The sequence below is a fragment of the Stegostoma tigrinum genome, chromosome 37, assembly GCF_030684315.1.
Source record: "Stegostoma tigrinum isolate sSteTig4 chromosome 37, sSteTig4.hap1, whole genome shotgun sequence".
Taxonomy (NCBI): Eukaryota; Metazoa; Chordata; class Chondrichthyes; order Orectolobiformes; family Stegostomatidae; genus Stegostoma; species Stegostoma tigrinum.
This window is the reverse complement of record NC_081390.1, coordinates 4,850,219-4,873,206: the sequence shown is the minus strand read 5'-3', so window position 1 is coordinate 4,873,206 and position 22,988 is coordinate 4,850,219. Positions and strand designations below refer to the sequence as shown.

The 22,988-nt window shown below is 43.7% G+C and overlaps 1 protein-coding gene across 2 annotated transcripts in view; it reads right to left on the bottom strand.

The window, feature by feature from the left end:
- Window positions 1-5,335: 5,335 nt before the first annotated feature.
- si:ch1073-126c3.2 (uncharacterized protein LOC555816 homolog) overlaps window positions 5,336-22,988 on the bottom strand; it is a 30,929-nt gene continuing 13,276 nt past the window's right edge. The window contains exons 4-6 of one of the 2 annotated variants that reach the window (XM_048563245.2): window positions 21,018-21,130; window positions 16,986-17,100; window positions 5,336-7,216 (exon numbers count right to left, since the gene is read on the bottom strand). In XM_048563245.2, coding sequence (XP_048419202.1) covers window positions 7,032-7,216; window positions 16,986-17,100; window positions 21,018-21,130 — 413 coding nt within the window. In that variant the 3' untranslated portion in view covers window positions 5,336-7,031. The remainder of the gene's footprint in view (window positions 7,217-16,985; window positions 17,101-21,017; window positions 21,131-22,988) is intronic. The other variant, XM_048563246.2, reaches the window with a different exon arrangement.

Sequence of the window (22,988 nt, the reverse complement as noted above, 5' to 3'; positions counted from 1 at the left end):
CAACGCATCATCCTCTGACACTTCCACCATCTACAATCCGACCCCACCACCCAAGACATTTTTCCATCCCCACCCTTGTCTGCGTTCCGGAGAGACAACTCTCTCCGTGACTCCCTTGTTCGCTCCACACTGCGCTCCACCCCCACCACACCCGGCACCTTCCCTTGAAAGTGCAGGAGGTGCTACACTTGCCCCCACACCTCCTCCCTCACCCCTATCCCAGGCCCCAAGATGACTCTCCATATTAAGCAGAGGTTCACCTGCACATCTGCCAATGTGGTATACTGTATCCATTGTAACTGGTGTGGCTTCCACTACATTGGGGAAACCAAGCGGAGGTTTGGGGACTGCTTTGCAGAACACCTCCGCTTGGTTTGCAATAAACAAGTGCACCTCCCTGTCACAAACCATTTCAACTCCCCCCCTCATTCTTTAGATGACATGCCCATCATGGGCCTCCTGCAGTGCCACAATGATGCCACCCGAAGTTTGCAGGAACAGCAACTCATATTCCGCTTGGGAACCCTGCAGCCCAATGGTATCAATGTGGACTTCACCAGCTTCAAAATCTCCCCTGCCCCCACCGCATCCCAAAACCAGCCCAGCTCGTCCCCTCCCCCCACTGCATCCCAAAACCAGCCAAGCCTGTCTCTGCCTCCCTAACCTGTTCTTCCTCGCACCCATCCCTTCCTCCCAACCCAAGCCGCACCCCCATCTACCTACTAACCTCATCCCACCTCCTTGACCTGTCCGTCTTCCCTGGACTGACCTATCCCCTCCCTACCTCCCCACCTATACTCTCTCCACCTATCTTCTTTTCTCTCCATCTTCGGTCCGCCTCCCCCTCTCTCCCTATTTATTCCAGCACCCTCACCCCATCCCCCTCTCTGATGAAGGGTCTAGGCCCAAAACGTCAGCTTTTGTGCTCCTGGGATGCTGCTTGGCCTGCTGTGTTCATCCAGCCTCACATTTTATTATCCTAAACATTTTGACCCTTGTTTTAAGTTGTTTCTTTTCTTCAATAACCATTTCTGGTTTTGATGTGAGGTTCCCTTTGACCCTTCTTGGGGTACGCTTGAAGGTCTTGATTGCTACAAGATGACGGAAACCTTTGGAAATCCTATCATTGGAATGCCAACACTTTTCACCAAGCCAAATATTTAAAACCAGCAACTGAGGTCCTGTTTACACAAACCAAGGATTCCACTTTCACCCTTGTAAGGATGATAGCAACATAAGAAGGTTGTTTACAAATTGGCTGAAATTTTGCCACCCCAGGAGAGCAGAGATTGTACACACTGTCCCTCTGCCCTCTCTCTTATAATGCCATCACCTGGATTATTAGGAATGTTTGCAACCATTGCCATCGCAATAAGTTGGCATCATTGCTATGTTTCAGTCACCAGTGCCTAGCCCATCTGATGGATTGTATCAATGTTAGTGGGCACACATCCAAGGGAGCACAACAGCAGAAAATAGATTGTACAATGTCTACTTCAATCAGCATGGTTTTTGATCTCTTACTCAACTGTGTGAGGGAGATTGCCACTTCTAATAAAAATGAATCAATTGATACCTATTGGGGATGGCTTTATTCTGTTGATTTAGAGGTTTTCGGGCAGAGTTCTGAATTGGGCTATAGGCTAGGATCAATCCAAACTCACCACACAACATAATGCATTTGTCGGTATTGCTAAGTGCATTGTTTGAGTTTGTCAGGCTGGAATTTTCCGGTTAGGTTCAACTTGTAGTAACACATTTTCACCGTCATGCTCAAGGTCAGGCAAATTATAGTTTACTTGCCTTTCAATTTACAATTCTGCTGTTTTTCTTTCAGTGCCGAGGCATTAAAGGTATACAATTGGTTTCAGAATATGGTATTGGAGATACATGGCTACCTTCTAAAACTTCATTGATAGCAATTTCACCCTGAACCTGTTACCAATAATTTTCACTGAGCAACACATGATTGACTTCACTGGTTAGAAATTTACAGCAGAACAGCCTATGTCCTCTGGTTTTGGACTGAAGAGCGGCTAGTCTAATCAGTGAGGCAATAATAATGCCAGAGACCTTTAAAAGTATACACAGCAAGACAAAACTGGTGAGGCTGCTATGATCGATATAGCTATGACCTCCTTGTGATTTTTGTGTAATCATGTTGGGGCTCACGATAGATGTATCCACACTGTTGTCAGCAAGCACCCTGTGGTGATTGGAACCGTGGCCAGAGGAATCAAGGAGTCAATGAGATCAGCCTGGCCATGGTTCCAATCATTACAATCCACAGATTTAATGGGTGGTGTAACGGTGGTACAAGTAGTCCAGCAGGGCCAGGCTTTGTCCCGTATGTGTTCCAGTCCCACTGTGGAAGCTGATGGAATGTACTTGCAATCAATGAAATCAAGATTTAAAAACTGGAGTAGACAAACAGGAGGCTGGAAGAACACAGCAAGCCAGGTAGCATCAGGAGGGAAGGAACATTCAATGTTTCAGACTGCTCCTTTCCTCCTGATGCTGCCTGGCTTGCTCTGTTCTTCCAGCCTCCTGTTTGTTTACCTTGGATTCCAGCATCTGCAGTTTTTTTTGCTTCTAATCAAAAATAGACTTGATGGTGACCATGACAACTATTGGTCATTATTCATCTTGCAATTCTATGTTTTATTGTGTTTTGAATTCAAATTCTACCAGCTGCCTTGGTGGGATTTGAAACTGCAGCCCCACAGCATTGCCTGGACCATTCGATTAACAGTCCAGCGGCAATGAATACCAGTGGGCCATCACCTCCCCTCAACTTCTTTAGGGATGGCCATAACTAGAGGCATCAAATAAAACAGTCAGCATGAAATTCAAGCAGGGAATTTAGATGTAACAATTTCAAGTGAGTGGTGGGAATGTGGAATAGTCAAAGTAATGGTGTGATTGTATTTAAACAGATGCTAGGGAAGCATATGAGGGCAAAGGATTAGAAGGTTACAATGTTGATGAAGAAAATGGAAGATGTAGTGATTGTAATGAGATCAGCCCAGTTGACCTCAGAGAATAACAGTTCCCTGATTTGGGGTTGTTAATTTGGTCCAGTCGGGGAGCCCTGGCTGACAGGAATGTCAGAGAGTCTGTTCACTCTAGGAGCTGGCTCTGAGCTAACTGGGTCAGTGCCATGCACTATGTATGTGTAAATAAAGGGTGGTTTGTTGTCCCGGCCTCTATGGAGTTATCTCATCCTGAGCAGAGCACAAATACAATAATGGGACTGGACTGTCTCCAATCCATTTCCGAGTTTGTGTGAGCGGGACTCTGTGCTGCTGTCAGACTGCTGTATCTGCCCAGAAACCCATGAAATCTGGCAAGTGACAACTCCATGAACGCAGGTAAAATAGACTCATACAATATGGCCCACTCTGGGCACCCATTTTCTCCACTTACCCTCTTTCTGCTGGCTGACTTCAAGCAGTTGATCAACCATTGTCTGTCTTCATCAAAGTAAGAATTCAGGGTGACAATGTTTGAAGGAGTAAGGTTTCTGTGTTACCGAGAAGGTTCAGTCAGAGGAATTCCTGGGAATCAGCAACAGAGGATCCTAATGATGTTTAGCAACATTCTCCAGGTCAGGAATAGAGGAGTTAGAAAGAAAGTACAGTCTTACCCTGTTTTCCCTTGCTTTGAACAGAAACTACTATTTCCCTGAAATATCCAGAAGGAAGCTTGTGAATCCCCATTCCTCCTCCATCGTTCAGCTTCATGTGAAGGCAAAACTTACTGGTATGTTACCTCTTCACATTCTCAGCAACTCTACTTTCTCACACTTGGGAGTGCTGCACTGTTATTCATAGAATTCCTACAGTGCGGATGGCCATTCAGCACTTTGAGTCCATACTGGCCCTCCAAAGATTATTCCACCAAGACCCATCCCCCTACATTTCCCATGGTTAATGAACCTAATCTAAACATCCCTGAACACTACGGGTGATTTAGCATGCCCAATCCACCTAACCTGCACACCTTTGGACCGAGGAAAGAAACCAGACCACCTGGTGGAAACCCACACAGCCAGTACCCCAAAGTTGGAATTGAACCCGCGTGCCTGGCACCATGAGATGGCAGTGCTAACCACTGAGCCTCCATGCCACTGCTTTTTGATGGCAACCCTGAGTTGGAAGTTAATCTCAGTGATGGTGAGCATGAAATGATCATACATTATTGTAAAAGCCATCTGATTCACTTATGCCCTTTAGAGAAGGAAATCTGCCATCCTTACCCAGTCCAGCCTACCTGCATCTGTATCTGCTTTCCAGAGGGACCGCTATCTCCATGACTCTCTTATGCGCTCCACACTCCCCACTAGCTCCACCACACCTGGCACTTTTCTCTGCAACTGCAGGAAGTGCTACAGCTGCACCCACACCTCCCCCCATCTCCATCCCAGGCACCAAAAGCATTCCACATCAGACAGATGTTCACCTGTGGTATACTGTATCCGCTGTTCCCGATGTGGCCTCCTCTACATCAGGGAAACCAAGCAGAAGTTCAGAGACCTATTTGTGGAACACCTATGTTCTGTTCAAGACAAACAACTGCACCTCCCAGTCGTGAACCACTTCAACTCCCCCTCCCACTCCTTGGACGACATGTCCATCCTGGGCCTCCCGCAGTGCCACAACGATGCCACCCAAAGGTTGCCAGAACAGTACCTCATTTTTCGCTTGGGAACCCTGCAGCCCAATGGTATCAATGTGGACTTCACAAGCTTCAAAATCTCCCCTTCCCCGACCTCATCCCAAGACCAGCCCCTCTCATCCCTGCCTCCTTGATCTGTCTGTCTTTCCTCCCCCCTACCCACCCCTCCCTCCTCACTGACCAACCCCCATCCCAACTCCCTACCTACACTCACCTGTACTGGCTTCAACCCTGCCTGCTTGACTTGTCCGTCTTCTCTACTCCCGTCTGCTCCTCTGTCCACCCTCCATCATCGCCCCCACCCCCGCTATTTATTTCAGAGCCTCCTACCCCTCCCCCATTTCTGAAGAAGGGTCTAGGCCCGAAATGTCAGTTTTTCTGCTCCTCTGATGCTGCTTGGCCTGCTGTGTTCATCCAGCCCCACACCTTGTTATTCTCAGACTCCAGCATCTGCAGTTCCTACTATCTTCGGCTAAACTTTCTGTTTTTGCTCCTGACCAAACAAAGCTTCCATATATTAACATCACTCACAAAATCAACATTAAAACATCAACATTCCTCCTAAAATTGAAGGAAAAACACACAATAAATAATCGAAATGCAATGCAGGGAGGTATACACATCACTGTTATAATTTATTTACAGTTTATATCCTGGGACATCGCAGTAGGCCGTGGTATTTAAGTTTTTTTCTGGTTTATTAAGAGAGACTGTTAGACAGGTGCTGGTTAAAACAAAGTTTGCTGTGGGTTCTGAAACACATCTTTGAATGTTTGCATCTCTCTCGACCCATCTGCGAACCTAATTTGTCAGTTCACTTCAGTGCCTCAGTTTTAATGTCCTCATAGTTGCCTTTTTTTAAGTTTAAAATATTTGTTTAAAATATTAAACACTAAAATACCACACACGCATAAAAGAGTGGTTTTTCTGTCTATTTTGAATATATAGCTGTGGAAATAATCTCAGCATAAACATATTAAGGAATGGTCAGGAGCTGCTGACAAGGTAGATTAGGGCCAGAAAAGGGCAGCCAGGGGTTGAAGTGGCATTTGTGCATCCACGCAGATGTAGCATTGCTGTTCCCTTATCAAACTCACAGGTATTGCACCCAACCTCTGCTCTGTTTTATAGGGCAAGATTCTGCCACTCAGAGGTGGCCTGTTAATATTGCAATTAAACTGGGAGCTGGCAACATCAGCTGCGAGAAACTCAAAATGTAAATAAAATCCATAAGTGTATTGAACTCATCAGTTCTAAATATGCATACCTCTCTGGCAGCTATTCCTAGGCAAAGTATTGCTTGGTGGCTTTACTGGTGGGTTAACCTGCTTGAACAGTTATCAGCTTCTGAGATTATTTTGTGACCAAATTTAACATTAACTTAGAAAAAGAAGACTTTCATTTACAAAGCACCTTTTATGGCCACAAGTGCTGTCTCTGTACTGACGATGAAGCATAAAGAAACAGAAGCAAAACAGCTTCTGCTGTTTTTATTTTATTTATGTACTTTATTGGTTATATAACACACAGTTGGAAACATGGTAGCATAATGCAACAGGAAGTTTAGTACTTCAATACCAGATGAACCTTGGTGGCATAGGAGAAAGCTGGTTGTCACAATATATGAGGAAATATAACATAGAAGGAAGCTCAGTTCTGTCATTTGTGAGGAAGATTGACATTGTAATACAGCAGGAAGCTTGACGCTGTAATATAGGACGTTCAGAGCTACAATATTTCATAGGGAACAAAAAAAACTCATTAAAAATACTGGGAGGAAGATGTTTGGTCATATTGCTAGAGTCCAGTTGGTGACACACACCAGTTTTATAGATTTTGTTTTTCCTTCTGCGATAGGAAAAACCTTGGTGATATAACATAGGAAGAAGGTCAATATATCAATACAGGAGGAATTCTGAGGAATGTAGCTCTGAGGAAGGGTCATTTGACCTGATATGTTAACTCTAATTTCTCTCCACAGACCTGCTGACCTCTTCCAGCAATTTCTATGTTGTAATGTATGAATGAATCTTGGTGCTATAATATATGGGGAAGGTGAATGTTGCAATAAAGGAGGTTGCTCAATACTGTAATGTACAAGGAAACTTAGGAAGTAAGTCAGTGCTGTGATATAGAATGCTTGATGCTGTATTATAAGAGGAAGCTCAGTACTGTAATGTCGGAGAATACTTTCTGTTGCAAAATAGGAAGAAACTGAATATGCTACTATTGGAGGAAGCTTAGGATTAAAATTCAGCAATAGTTTCACAATCATCTTTGAATTTAATCAATCGTGAAAGAGTGAAGATGCAAAACCCTGCTGTTTCTGCTCTGTAGTAAATGGTGTGTATGGATTAAATGTGTCTGTCCCCACACAGCAGGCACTTAGTTTTGGTTTTCACTTTGTCTATGCCCAGCTGACTGAGTTCTTCCTTAAAAACTGAAATCAACCGTCTCTCCTCGGTGTAATTGTAGAGTGCATCTTGGCACAACCTGGGAAAGTAGGCAGATGCTGGACCACTTACTGCTGTGGAACTCGCTGGGAAAAGAACATAGAGAGCATTAGGAAGTTTATTCATACTGAGCTCTATGAGTTAATTGTATCACTGGTTGGATCTCCAAAGAAAATTTATCAAAGATTGTCCCCAGGTAGACTATTGTATAGGGCAATGGTTTCTGAAGGGATTGGAATTTGCATTGAGCTCTATCCAGTTTGATGATGCTATGAGGGCTTGAATTGGGAGAAGCTAGAGCAGCTCACAATCTCGGGGACTGAAGGCCTGTATTGTAGCTCTCTTGATCGTCTTAGTAACAACATTTATATCGTTAATGTAATTAGTCCCTGATTCTGACATGCAATAAACTTTAAGATGAGATCCTCTTCTCCTTAAGAATCACTTGGTGGCAACAAACGACCCTAGACATCCAAAACAAGCATAATATCTGTGGTGAAGAATGAAATTTGATTTAGTGGCACTATGCAACAACGTGACAATGAAAATTTTAGTATCTCCAGGAGCAGTAGAGTCACAGAGTCATAGAGACGTACAGCACAGAAACAGACCTTTCAGTCCAACTCGTCCATGCTGATCAGATTTCCTAAATTAATCTAATCCCATTTGCGAGCATTTGGTCCATATATCTCTAAATGCTGACTCAAAACAGAAGTTGCTGGATAAGCTCAGCAGATCTGGCAGCATCTGTGGAGCGAAATCAGAGTTCATGTTTCGGGTCAAGTGACCCTTCCTCCAAACTCTTCTAAACCCTTCCCATTCACATACTCATCCAGATGCCTTTTCTAATTGTACCAGCCTCCACTACTTCCCCTGGCAGCTCATTCCAGACATGCTCACACATGCTCTGTGTGAAAAAGTTGTTCCTTACATTGCCTTTAAATGTTTCCCCACATAACTTGAACCTATACTCTCTCGTTTTGGACTCCTGTGCCTTGGGGAAAAGACCTTGACTATTCACCCTATATATGCCCTTATATACTGAATGTTTACAGCTTTATGGCTTTAAGGCCATACTGATAGCTGTAGTTGATGAACAATAAAGCAGTTCAGCAGTTACATCATCTACAGAGAAAAGATCGACAAAGAGGAAACAGCATTTCATGGTGAAACCTTTCACTCATGACATGGAAGGAAGACCAGAAGGAGCTAGAAGCAAGTCACCTCTGCCAATTAGAGATTTGTTGGAGTGAGAATCTGTAGGATTCAGGAAGCGAATGGACATTGGGCTCTATGAGAAAAACTAAACATCCCAACAGAGTAAAACTAAACTTGAAATTATTGGAGTGGAGTGGGGAATAAGGCTAGAAGTTAAAGAAGGCGTACTTACAGCTCACAATGTGTGCCATCACAGTGAGTGAACATCACAATTCACGGCTACAGTAACAAGATCAAGGGCCATGGAAGTAATTTCAACAAGGGTCACAGAAATGTTAACATTATGAAGCCAGAATTAAGATGACAAAGAGATATTCAAAGCCTGAAAAAGGCAAAGTCTAAGAAAAGAACATAGTAAAAGGTCTACTGAAGCTGCAGGAGAAATGAAATTCTTTCTTAGGCCATGGTTGGCATGAAATCATCGATTTTGTCTGCAAGAAAGTGAAAGCTTCCAATTCACCTGTGAAAGTCAGGAAACACACATAAAGCAATAGAGATGTTAAATTAAGGGGTTTAAATGTATGTAAGACAAGAAAAATGTAACAGTCTTGTTGTAATGAGCAAGTCAGAATCTTACTTGGAGAAAGAGAAAACAATCTTGAGACACTCTGAATTGAAAAGTTTTAAATGAGAAGAATTCATAATTACAACAGAAAGATACGACAAAAAAGTAATATCGTCCAGCAAATTTAATTTCAGACATCTGCCATGTAGAGCACAAGTTTTGACATAGAGTCATAAAGTCATACAGCACAGGAAACAGACCCTTTGGCCCAACCAGTCCATGCTGACTATAATCCCAAATTAATCCCACATGCCTGCTCCTGGCACATATCCACTAAAACTGCTGCTGTTCATGTAATTATGCAAATGTATTTTAAACTCTGTAATTGTACCCACATCCACCACTTCCTCAGGAAGGTCATTCCACACGTGAACCACCCTCTGTGTAAAATATTTGCCTGTTATGTCCTTTTTAAATCTCTCTCCTCTCACCTTAAAAACATGCCCCTTGTCTTGAAATCCCCCATCCGAGGGAAAAGACAACTCCCATTAACTCTATCTATACTCCATTGATTTTATAAACCTCTGTAAGGTTGGCTCTCAATCTCTTATGCTCCAGTGAAAAAAGTCCCATTCTATCCAGCCTTTCTTTACAACTCAAACCTTCTATACTTGGGGACATCCTGGTAAATCTCTTTTGTACCCTCTCAAGTTTAATAATATCCTTCCTATAACTGGGCGACCAGAACTGATCACTGCACTATGGAAGAAGCCTCCCCAATGTCCTGTACAACCTCAACATGCCTTCCCAACTCCTACGATTGAGCAATGAAGGAAAGCATGCCAAATGCCTATTTAACCTCCCTGTCTATATGTGACACAAACTTCAAAGCATTATACACCTGAACTGTTAGGTCCATCTGTTCTAGAACACTGTCCAAGGCCCTACCATTAATTGTATAAGCACTCCTCTTGTTTGTTGTACCAAAATGCAATACCTTGCATCTTGGAAAAAACAATTCCTAAGATAAAGAATTTCTTCCAAGCTCAACACTAAGTCACAAGCTGAACAAGCTAATAATGGAGGGTTAATGGAGAGTTCAATGGTACAGCATTTGATTGCAGATCAAGAGGTTCCCTGGATCAAATTTGGGCGTCCCCCTCAATGAACTTCAATGGGACGGTATGGTGGCTCAGTGGTTAGCACTGCTGCGTCAGTGCAGGGGACCTGAGTTCAATTCCACCCTCAGGTGACTGTCTGTGTGGGGTTTGGACATTCTCCCCGTGGCTGTGCGGATTTCCTCCAGGTGCCTTGGATTCCTGTCGTAGTCCAAAGATGTGCAGGCTAGGTGGATTGGCCATGCTAAACTGCCTGTAGTGTTCAGGGATGTGTAAATTAGGGGATGGGTCTGGGTGGGATGCTCTGAGGTTGGTATGGACTCGTTGGGCCAAAGGGCCTGTTTCCACACTGTAGGGATTCTATTTAAAAAAATCCAATGAACCTTTAGATTATAGAATCCCTACAATGTGGAGCAGTCCATTTGGCCCATTGAGTCCACACTGACCCTCTGAAAAGAATTCCAGACTCACCCCAACCCAGTAAATCCATATTTCCTTTGGCTAACCCACCCTATCCTGAACACTACGGCGATTTATCATGGCCAATCCAAATAGCCTGCATATCTTTGAACTATGGGAGGAAACAGGAGCACCTCCAGGAAACCCATACAGACATGGGGAGGTGATGGCCTAGTGGTATTATCACTAGACTATCTGGGGACCAAGGTTCAAATCCTGCCACAGTAGATGGTGGAATTTGAATTCAACAAAATATCTGGAATTAAGAATCTAATGATGTTGGAACAACCCATCTGGCTCACTAATGCCCTTTAGGGAAGGAAAATGCCATCCTTACCTGGCCTGGACTACATGTGACTCCAGGCTCACAGCAACGTGGTTGACTCTCAACTGCACACTGGGCAATTAGGGATGGGTCCTAAATGCTACCTAGCCAGCAATGTCCTCATCACGTGAATGAATAAAGAAAAAATAAATGTGCATAGAGACAGGGGGGCACGGTGGCTCAGTGGTTAGCACTGCTGCCTCACAGTGCCAGGGGCCCAGGTTCCATTTCAGTCTCAGGCGACTGTCTGTGTGAAGTTTGCACATTCTCCCTGCGTCTGTGTGGGTTTCCTCCCACAGTCCAAAGATGTACAGTTTAGGTGGATCGGCCATGCTAAATTGGGAGGTATAGATTAGGTGGGATATAGGGGAATGGGTCTGGGTGGGATGCTCTGAGGTTTGGTGTGGACTTGTTGGGCCGAAGGGCCTGTTTCCACACTGTAGGGATTCTATGATATTCCTCACGAGGCTGGAATTGAACCTGGGTCTTGAGCTGTGAGGCAGCAGTGTTAACCATTGAGCAGTTGATGGCATTATAAGTTGTTAAAAGATAAAAATAATTTTGATGAGGTTCTACAAGTTATTGCAATTCAGAATTCTTAGGTGGCAGAATTGTCGTTGGAATTATCAATGATGTATTTTTTAATTAGGTTTATACTGTCCAAAGAAGGTTTGACTTTGAAGAAAGCCATTCGTTGTGCGATGGAAGCAGTGTCGTGGAAGAATAAATTCTCACAAATTGTGCTCAACTTACATATAAAAACACTTGCACATGCAAAACAATGGTTACTTGCAATGTACAGAAGTAGGGCACATTTCAGTCCAGCAAAAAGTCAAATGGTTACAAATACCCAAAGTTGACGCTGTAGAGCCACCAGCAATAGAATAGATACCCAATACATGCTAAGGGCAGTAGGTGTTCCAACCAATGGAAACTATTCATGTTAATGGACATCTCATGAATTTTAAGCTTGATACTTGGGAGGGTGTCACTGTCTTATCAAATAGAAGTAACAGAGATGCAACTACATGGCTCATATGGAACAGCTATCAATGAAAGCTATTTAAGAGAAACTTTGCAACTCAAAGGATGTAAGGTAGTTGAGGATGTATCCATAATTCATAATGAAAGAACTTCCCTTGTGTATGTATATTAGTCTTAACCTCAAAATGTTTGAAATTCAACTCGTTACAATGTAAAGCAAAACTAGTCAACAGAATCTGTTCAGTGGAAGGGTCACCAGACCCAAAATGGTAACTCTGTTTTTGCCTTCATAGATGCTGCCAGATGTGTTTTGCTTTTCCAGCAACTTTGTTTTTGTTCCTGATTTATAGGACCTGCAGTTCTTTCAGTTCTGTTTTGAAGAGAGTCCACCTTACGTCAAGTTTGTCCAAAAACTGATCAGTTAGAGATCAATTGTTCTAAGAACAGATTAAACAATTGGCTCAGAGTGATTGTGTAGAACTTTTAATTGGGTTGCTGTGGAGGAGCCCAAAAAGAAGAAAAATTGTCCTGGTATTGTGCTACAGGGTATACACATCAGTGCAGTGGATGAGGATATATACTTTAAGCATTGGCAGTTTTTCACACGGGCCACTTACAAATGCGTGACAAAAGATTGGTTATTCCATTGGTATGATGTTCTGGAAATGATACATGGAAATGATACTTAGTAATTGCCATGTGCACATCCAGATTCAACCAACAATGTGGTAAACACAATATCACATAACTCATTGTGAAATCTGAGATCACTGGAAAATATTCCCATCATTATTGAAGAAAATTCAATTGGTAGATACCAGCAAAGTTTGCAAGAAGACATAAACAAACATGAAAAGAATGAGCAGTATTACCCATTTGATCTCATTGCTCAATTGCTTCACTGCAATGTCTCAGGCGCCAGAACAGCCTGGTGAATGGACTGTTATAGCAGATTTAAGTTTGAAATTGGAGATGGTACGATACAAGATCAAGAGGAATATTTCAATAATTCTTTCTCCATTTGTTTTCAGTCCAAATGACACAGCTAATTAAGCAGCAATCCTCAATTAGCATGACTGAGGAAATGAGCATGCTGGGTTCACTAGTCAAAAAACCACAGAGACTACATGGAAACTTCAACCTTCGCCACTTCTAAAATGAAACCCCTGCGTACTTCAATAGAGATGTATCAGCACTTTACAATGAAGATTTCCTTGCTCATGGACGGAACATGATCCCAGGGAGCCCACATTGCAGTGCAATGATCAACATCCTCAGATTCAGGAGATAATAAAGAATGAACTATCAGACACAGAAATATACGTTATTGTCTGAATATATTGCCTGGCTTAGACATCCAGAATGCTGCAAAGAAAGAGAATATCTGTTTCATCAGGCCACCATCTTCCACGAAATGCATTCAAGAAATTAAAGGTCCCTGTGATGGCAATAAAGGGCAAGCACCTGATTCAGAAGAGAACAGTTCCCCTGAGACAGAAATTCCAGAGATTAAGGTTCCTGAAGAGAAGCTGGTGCTTAACTATCTGGCTTAGAATGGGTTTTTTTTCATTCACAGGATGAGAGGGTCACTGGCTATGTCAACATTTATTGCCCATCCCTAATTGCTCAGAGGGCAGTTAATAGTCAAACACGTTGCTGTGGGCCTGGAGTCACCTGTAGGCTGGGCCAGGTAAGGACGGCAGTTTCCTTTCCTAAAGGGCATTAATGAACCAGATGGATTTTTCCAACAAATGACAATGGATTTGCGGTTATCATCAGATTCTAAGGTCCAGATTTTTTTTAAAAACTGAATTCAAATTCCACTATCTGCTCTGGCAGGATATGAATCCAGATCCCGGAACATCACCCGAGTTTGTGGATTAATGGTCTAGTGATAATACCACCAGGCCAAAACCTCCCCAAGGTCGTCAACATTATGTTGAAGACCAGAGCCTTTTCCCATTAACACTCACTTTAGTGACATTGAAAGCTGCCAGAGGCTGGCATCATAAATTAAACTCAACGTCAGCTCCTGGGCCTTTACTGATTGAGGGAATTAAACATGGGGCTGGTAGCTAGAGTTCGGCATGAAATTAGTCTTTTTTTCTCTCTGTTTTGATGCACTTCCTGTCAGGCAAGGACCCACAACCACAAAACGGTCCCAATCTGTATCACATTGTCAATCTGATTCATTAACAGACATATGTCAGCTGTAGCATATTGGTCCTGATGTGAGGCTGAAGCACTTCAGTGCTGCTTCAGTCTGCAGTTAAATTTTAACCAAAGTTGTTCATCATTGGTCTATGGTACAAGGTTTTTTTCAAATGCAGCAAAGACCATTGATTCTTACAAAGGGCCAGGGGTTTCCTCGATCTTTGAGGCCTCCCTTACTGATCTCCTGAGGACCTTAATTCTCCTTCCTTTATGGCCTCATTACAGTCTCCCTCAAAGGCCTGAATACTCCCTTAGTTGAGAGTCTCTGCTTCCCTCCTTGAGGACCTCAATACCCCACTCTCCAAAAGCCTCGATCCTTGCTCAGCCAATAACAGCCCTTTCCCTGAGGTCTCCACACACCCATGGAGGTCTCATTGCTCCCTCTTCTGACGGCTCAGTCCCCTGTGGATTTATTTCACCAACAGCTCCATTACCACAACAAATGCCATGGCACAAAACAGTGACTTGGTGCCAAAGACAAAAAGACAACACGGGCTGGGAAGTACACACCAGCCTTGCCAAGGATGCTCACACTGAGACAGTCAAAACAAAAGGCATGTTGCGCAGGTAATTGCAACTGACATCCCTGGTTGTAATACTGGACGTGGGCACTAATTCCACCCTTTTACAAATAATCCCAGTTAAAATTTAAAATGCTGGCAGCGTGCACAGGAAATGCTTTTTTACACTTTTCAACTTTGCCTGTAAGTATTTCACTCTTCACATTATTCATGTGTATAATGGCTGTTGGTTTAGGCCAACTCAGCCAGCGAGGTACACCTCAACACTGGCATGTGCTGATGGCCAGAACTGGGAGTTATGGGCATTTCTATTGTGTAAAAGGAATAACAATGTCTTCATTCTGCATCGAAAGTTTGTGTTGAAGACCAGTGCAGAACATGCTTGAGCTTGTAGGTTTTACTGGGTCTCCCTTCTATGAAAAAGACATAGTCCCAGAACAAACTCAGGGGGAATGATTGAAATGTTGTAGATTAATTCAAACAAGAGCTTTATAATCTATAAGCATTGGATAGGCCTACGTGTGGACAGTTCAGAAAACTGCCCTTTAGGTTAGTCATTGGCTTACGTTTACTGAATGTTTCCCCCATGAACACCCAGGACTCCAGCCTCTTCTCTCTCCCACACCCTAATGCCCCCAGACATACCCCACCCAACACCCACTCCTCCATCCCTGACTCACTCAAGCCCCCAGCCTCCATGTGATCTGTCCATGACCTGCTGCCCTCTTGCAGAATTTAGCCCAGTCCCCTGGCAACGACCACACACAACACTTTCAAACGATTGCAAACTGTCTGCTACAAGGGTCCTGAAGACAGATGGTAATCACAGGGAGCTTTATACGAAGGAGCATGCATCGCTCATAAATTATTACACACGGGAACCCGCCACATGACGCGGTGAAACTCAACAAGATGCTGACATAATCTTTTCACCTCAAACCACCAATGGTAAACCAGTATTTCACTTCCCACCCCATTCAGCCACCATGAGTTACTCATAGAATCATGCTACATAGAAATAGACCCTTTGGTGCAACCAGTCCATGCCGACCGTAATCCCAAACCAAACTGCTCCCACCTGCCTTCGCTTGACCCATATCCTTCCAGACATTCCTTATCCAAACGTCTTTTTAATTTTGTAACTGTACCTACATGCACCACTTCCTCAGGAAGTTCATTCCATGCATGAACCACTCTCTGTGTAAACAAATTGCCCCTCGTGTCTTTTTAAAATCTTTATCCTTTCACTTTTCCCCAGTCTTGAAATCCCCCACCCCAGGGAAAAGCTGTTCACCTTATCTGTACCCCTCATTATTTTATAAACCTCTGTAAGGTCACACCTCAACCTCTGATGCTCCCAGCCTATCTAACCTCTCCTTATAACTGAAACCCTTCATTCCTGGTAACATCCTGGTAAATCCTTCAGCTTCCACAATATCCAGAATCTACCTGCACTCCCCTTCTCCCAACCCATGGCCTCTTAAGGTCTGGTTGATGTTGAGAAGTTTTATCGTGCTGTGAATTGTGGGTGTTTCTTTGCTCAAGCGCCTCTTCTTCACTAGCAACTCTTCAAGGGGAATTAGTCTGTAATATTGTGTTGAGGGGCGTTTAGAAACACAGCCCAGGGCTGGGGTGTTGCCATGGAATTCAAAGACACACACACACACACACACAGACACGCACAGACACAAACACACACATACAGACACACAAACACACACGCAAACACACACATATACAGACACACACACAAATACACACACATATACAGACACACACAAACACGCACATACAGACACACACACAAGCGCACACACATACAGACACACACACAAACACACATACACACACACGCAAACACACACATACAGACGCACACACACAAACACACACACATATACAGACACACACAAACACACACACATACAGACACACACACAAACACACACACACAAACACACACACATATACAGACACGCACACAGACACATACATATACAGACAGATACACACACACTCACACACACAAACACAAACACACACACACACACACGCACACAAAGTTACACATACAGACAAATATACACACACATAAATATGGACAGATACACACGGATACACAAACACACATACATGCACACAGCTGCACACACATAGATACACATACAGACAAATGTACTCACACATATATTCAGACAGATACACACACACAGATACACAAACACACACACACAGCTGCACATACACAGACACAGAAATACACATACACAGACACACACATGCACATGGACACACACACACACACACACATACACATACACAGACACACACAGACACATGCACACACACACACAGCTGTGCACACACAGACACACACATGCACATACACAGACGCATGCACACACACACACAGCTGCGCACACACAGACACACACATGCACATACACAGACACACACAGACGCATGCACACACACACACCAAGTTTGCGACACTGTAACAGAAAGACGTACCTGAGCAGACAGCCAGCCTATTTCCTCCAATGTACTGCGTGCTCCAGCTATAACCATTGCTTTCTCCACACGTTTCATACAGTCGTGTTCTTCTTAAGAAATCAAAATCATAACCCTGTACAAGCACGGTGAGTATATTTCAGCATGGGTTTGACTTCCACTTTGCAAAGAAAAAACTTTTACAGCCTGGGCCTGTGAAATTTTACAGCCTGCAAGCCTGAACTCAAGTGGTTTCAGAACTGTCAGGCTGCAAAATTGGCCATAATGTCCCAGATTCATCAAGCTATCTCTCAAATGTAAATGGCAACAATATAAGGAAATCCTCACATTTTCTTATCACTGACCAATTCCCAATGGAGACAGACGTATTGTCTCTGGCTCCTGATAAGTTTGTAATTACACCTAACTGGTCAATGTAAATTGTCTCTACTGCTGTTTTGTAATAAACCATATCTTGCTGTGTAAACCAAGTGCCTCTTCTTGTTAAGGTTCATTTGTGCATTATTATGTACCACTACCAATCAGATCATAGGATCCCTGCAGTGTTGAAGCAGGCCAATGAAACCATACCAAACATCAAAACAACATCCCACCCTGACCCATACCTCATTCATGTAACTCTGCATTTCCCATGGCAAATCCACCCAACCTGCACATTGTCAGACTGTTGGAGGAAACCAGAGCACCCAGAGGAAACCCACACACACAGAGGGAGGATGTGCAAACTCCACACAGACAGCCACCGGGGTAGAATTCACCCTGGGTCCCTGGGGCTGTGAGGCAGCAGTGCTAATCACTGAGCCACCATACTTTGACAAAGCTGTAAAAGGAGTAATGAGCGCCATGGGGACTAGAATGCCGCATCATCTAACAAAATGACTTTTAATTTAAAATTCTGTAACATTCCTTTGTGCAATTTTGTTACAATGCGCTTAGGAGCTGTTGATCCTAATTTGGTCCAATGTGGTTTAATTTGATCAAATGTTTCACTGGAAGGGGAGATGTTAAGGCAATGACCTAGTAGCATTATCCCGGACTGTTAATGCAGAGACCCAGATAATGTCCTGGGGACCTGGGTTCAAATCCCACCATGGCAGATGACGGAGTTAGAATCCAATTTTTAAAAAATCTGGAATTAAGAATCTAATGATGACCACGAATCCATTGTCAATTATCGGGAAAAACCTATCTGGTTCACTCATGCCCTTTAGGGAAGGAAGCTGCCATCCTTACCTGGTCTGGTCCATATATAACTCCAGACTCACAGCAATGTGGTTGACTCTTAACTGCTGTCTGGGCATTTGGGGATGGGCAATAAACGGTGCTGACCCAGTGACACCCTCATCCCAAGAATGAATAAAAGAAAATTTTACATACCAGAATCTAGGTTTGGTGATGGCTACCTATCCCAAACATAAGTTTTGGGACTTCACAATATAACACATCTGTTTGCGTTGGAACATACAATGGAATTACACTTCTGTGTGCATGCACTGTGTGTGTATGTTCCTCAGAACGTTATTTCAGATATTCTCTCCTGGGATGTGAGAGTTGCTGTGGAGAAAACAGTTCCAGGACTATGACCCAATGGCAGTGAAGGAATAACGGTATATTTCCAGGTCAGGATGGTAAGCGGCTCGGAGGGGAACTTGTAAGGGGTGGTGTTCCCATGTAGCTGCTGTCCTTGTCCTTCCCAGGTTTCTAAGATGATATTGAAGGTGCCTTTGTAAGTGATTGCAATTTATCTTATAAATGGTACTCACTGCTGCCACCTAGTGGCGAAGGGACTAATATTGAAAGTGGGGGGTAGGGTGCCAATCAAACGGGCTGCTTGACCTCAGTGGTACCAAGCTTCTTGAGTGTTGTTGGAGCTGCTTATGACCAAGAAAGTGAGGAGTATTCCATTACGCTCTTGACTGGTGCCATTAGAGATGGTGGACCGGCTTTTAGGGGTTAGGAGGTAAGTTATTTGCTGTCAGATTGAGAGCCTCTGATCCTGCTATAGGAGCAACAATATTTACATGGCTAATCCAATTCAGTTCCTGCTCTGTGCTAATCCCCAGGCTGTTGATAGAGATGGAAAAGTTTTTAAAAGTCAAAGGCCGGTGCTTGGATTGCTTCTCTTGGAAGATGGTCACTGCCTGGCACTTGTGTGGTGGGACCGTTGATTGTCCCAATCCAAGCTGATAATGTGTGGAATGTTTCGGTACAGATCAGCGTCCTATGTATGTGAATGTTATCTCAGGCTACTGCAGGCAAGCTCCGAGTTTTATTTAATTAATTTATCAATGTTTTTCACACGAAGGGTGGTGAGTTTGTGGCACACGTTGCCAGAGTCAGTGGTGGAAGCAGACACAATAGCAGCTTTCACAAATCTCCTGAATGAGCACTTGAAAAGGAAGGGAATAAAGGGATATGGACACTGTGAAAGGAGACTATTTTAGTGTGGAAGGGCAAAATGTGTCAACACAGGCTTTGGACGGCTGAATGGTCTGTTCCTGTGCTGTATTGTTCCTTGTTCTTTGTTCATTCATGGGACGTGTGCATTGGCATCTGGCCAGAATTCATTGCATAATTATCCGGGGGCAGTTAAGGGTCAGCCACATTGCTGTGGATCTGGAGTCACATGTAGGCTAGTCATGTGTAGCAGACTTCCTTCTTTAAAGGACACTAGTGAACCAGATGTATGTTTCCTGACAGTTAACTAAGGTTAGATGAATGACAAAATGTTGGTTTGCAGGTGCAGCAGGTGATTAAGAAGGCAAGTGGAATATTGTCCTTCATTGCTAGGGGTGTGGAGTTTAAAAGCAGGAAGGTTATATTGTCCTGTATAAGGAGCTGGTGAGGCCATACCTGGAGTATTGTGTACAGTTTTGGTCTCCTTACTTGAGAAAGAATGTACTGGTACTGGAGGACCTGCAGAGGAGGTTCACGAGGTTGATTCCAGACTTGAGAGGGTTGGCTTATGAGGAGAGATTATGAGTAAATTGAGACTATACTCATTGGAATTTAGAAGAATGATGGGGGTGGGATCTTATAGGAACAAATAAAATTACGAAGGAAATAGATAAGATAGAAGCAGGGAGGTTGTTTCCACTGGCAGATGAAACTAGAACCAGGGGGTATGTCCTCAAAATAAGGGGGAGCAGATTTAGGACTGAGTTGAAGAGAAACTTCTTCACCCAAAGGGTTGTGAATCTGTGGAATTCCCTGCCCAATGAAGCAGTGAGGCTACATCTTTAAATGTTTTAAAGGAAAAGATTTTTGAACAGCAAAGGAATTAAGGGTTATGGTGATCAGGTGGGTAAGTGGAGCCGGGTCCACAAAAAAGTCAGGCATGATCTTATTGAAGACAGAGCAAACTCGATGGGCCAGATGGCCTGTTCCTGCTCCTATTTCTTATGTAACTATTGGACCACCTTTTAAAAAAAAATTCCAGATTTTCATTCAAATCTGCCGCAGTGAGATTCAAACCCATGCTCCCAGAATATTAGCTTTAGATTTTAGGTTAAACATTTAGTATGCTGACCATCTCCACCGATGCTGCTACCCTGCTGTAACTTGTCACCTCTTCACTCGGTCCTGTAACCATCTTGGTGCTGTACTTCTGTTTGTCTGACCTTGAACCTTGAATTAACTAACCACATTATCCAACTAAACATCAACCAGATTCCTGTGGGAAAGTCTGCACCAGTGCATTCCAAGTGGTTTGACAATGATCAGTTTAAGTTATAAATAGCCAAACTCTAATTTGACTATGATTGTAAGGGAGTGGATGAATCTTGAGCTGAGCCGTACTCCTGGAATGGCTATTTGCTTTCTCCACAGACTGCGAGATTACCTCAGAACCATCAATGTTAACATTTGGCTCCCATGTAGTGGATCAGTCATGAACTAGTCTCTATTGTGGTAGCTGCTGATATCTACAGAAAAGTCATTGGGATACCAAGTGCAAGGAAGATGAGGAATGAAGAAGATTGGAAATGTTTCTGAGAGGTCAAAGATTGGTGTTGCAAAACTGTGAGTTTGTACCTGGTTACACATTGGCTTGCAATAGCGGGTTTTATCATGAGTCATACATATCAGGCCTCCATTTACAGGGATCTGTGGAAAGCTGCAGTTCTTGGGATGAACATTCTGGCAGGCTGTAACAAAAAGAGACACAAGAGAACTTTACACCTTCGCCAGCATAGACTGAAAACAACAGCTCACCTTTCTCAGCAGCCATTCAGAACATCAGCATTACCCAAAGCAATTTTCTGAAAAACTTTCGCAGTGCAGTCATCATTGTAAAGCAGGAAACACAGCCAAATTCCGCACAGCAAGATACCACAACCAGTAAAATGATGGTGATCATTAATATGTTTTAATGATGTTAGTTGAGGGGTACATAATGGCTCAGATCACTGGGGACACCTCTCCTATTTGTTTCTAAAGTGTGAAGGGATCTCCAATATTCACTTGACTTTAACCTGCAATAACAACAGAAAACATTCATCTCTCTCCCTGCAGTGTAAAAAAGGTTTTTATCATTTTTCATTTTACCCATCCTAGATGTCACACTCTTCATCTCAGTTGTATTGACTTCAAAACACCGCCGCCCCCTTCTCTTAACTCAGTCATACAGCATGGAAGCAGACCCTACTGTCCAACGTGTCTATGCTGACCAGATATCCCAATCTGACCGAGCCTCATTGCCAGCATTGGTCCATATCCCTCTAAACCCTTCCTATCCATGTACCCATCAGATGCCTCTTAAATTTTGGAGATAGTAAGTACTGCCGATGCTGGAGTCAGAGGTAACACGGTGTGGAGCTGGAGGAACACAGCAGGCCAGGCAGCATGAGAGGAGCAGGAGAGTTGACATTTTGGGTCAGGATGGTTCTTCAGAAATTAGCAAGGTTCCCTACTAGAAATGTCAGCTTCCTGCTCCTCTGATGCTGCCTGGCCTCCTGTGTTCCTCCGGCTCCACACCATGTTATCTCTGCCTTTTAAATGTTATAATTGTACCAGCCTCCCCAACTTTCTCTGGCAGCTCATTCCATACATGCACCATCCTCTGCACGAAAATGCTGCCCCTTAGGTCCTTTTTAAATCTTTCCCTTCTCACCTTAAACCTATGCCCCTCTCGTTTTGGACTACCCCCACCATTGGCAAAAGACCTTGGCTCTTCACCCTATCCATGCCCCTCATGATTTTATAAACCTCTATAAGGTCACCCTTCAGCCTCTGACGCTCCAGGGAAATAAGCCCCAGGTGGTTCAGCCTTTGCCTGTAACTGAAACCCTCCAATCCTAGCAACTTGCTTGTAAATCTTTTCTGCAACCTCGAAAGTTTAACAAGATTCTTCCTATGGAAGAGTGATCAGATTTGCATGTAATTTTCTAAAGGTGGCTTCAACAATGTCCTGTGCAGCTGCAGTATGACATCCCACCTCCGATGCTCAATGTTCTGACCAATGAACGCAGGCATGCCAAACGCCTTCTTCACCACCCGGTCGACCTGCATCTCTACTTTCAAGGAACTATGCACCTGCACCCAGAGGTGTCTTTGTCCGGCAACACTCCCCAGGCCCCTAACATTGACTATGCAAGTCCTGCCTGGTTGGCCTTTCCAAAATGCAGCATCTCATATTTATCTAAATTAAACTCCATTTGCCACTCCTTGGCCCATTGCCCCTCTGATCAAGATCCCATTGTACTCTCAGTTAATCTTCTTCACTGTCTACTGCACCTCCTATTTTGGTGTCATCTGCAAATGTACTAAACCATACCCCCTAAGTTCACATCCAAATCATTTGTATAAATGACAAAAAGCAGTGGACCCAACACCAATCCTCATGGCACACCGTTGGTCACAGGCCTCCAGTCTGAAAAGCAACCATTTCACAATCTTCAAAATTTCCCCCTCCCCTACCGCATCCCAAAACCAGCCAAACTTGTCCCCGCCTCCCTAACCTGTTCTTCCTCTCACCTATCCCCTCCTCCCACCTCAAGCTGCACC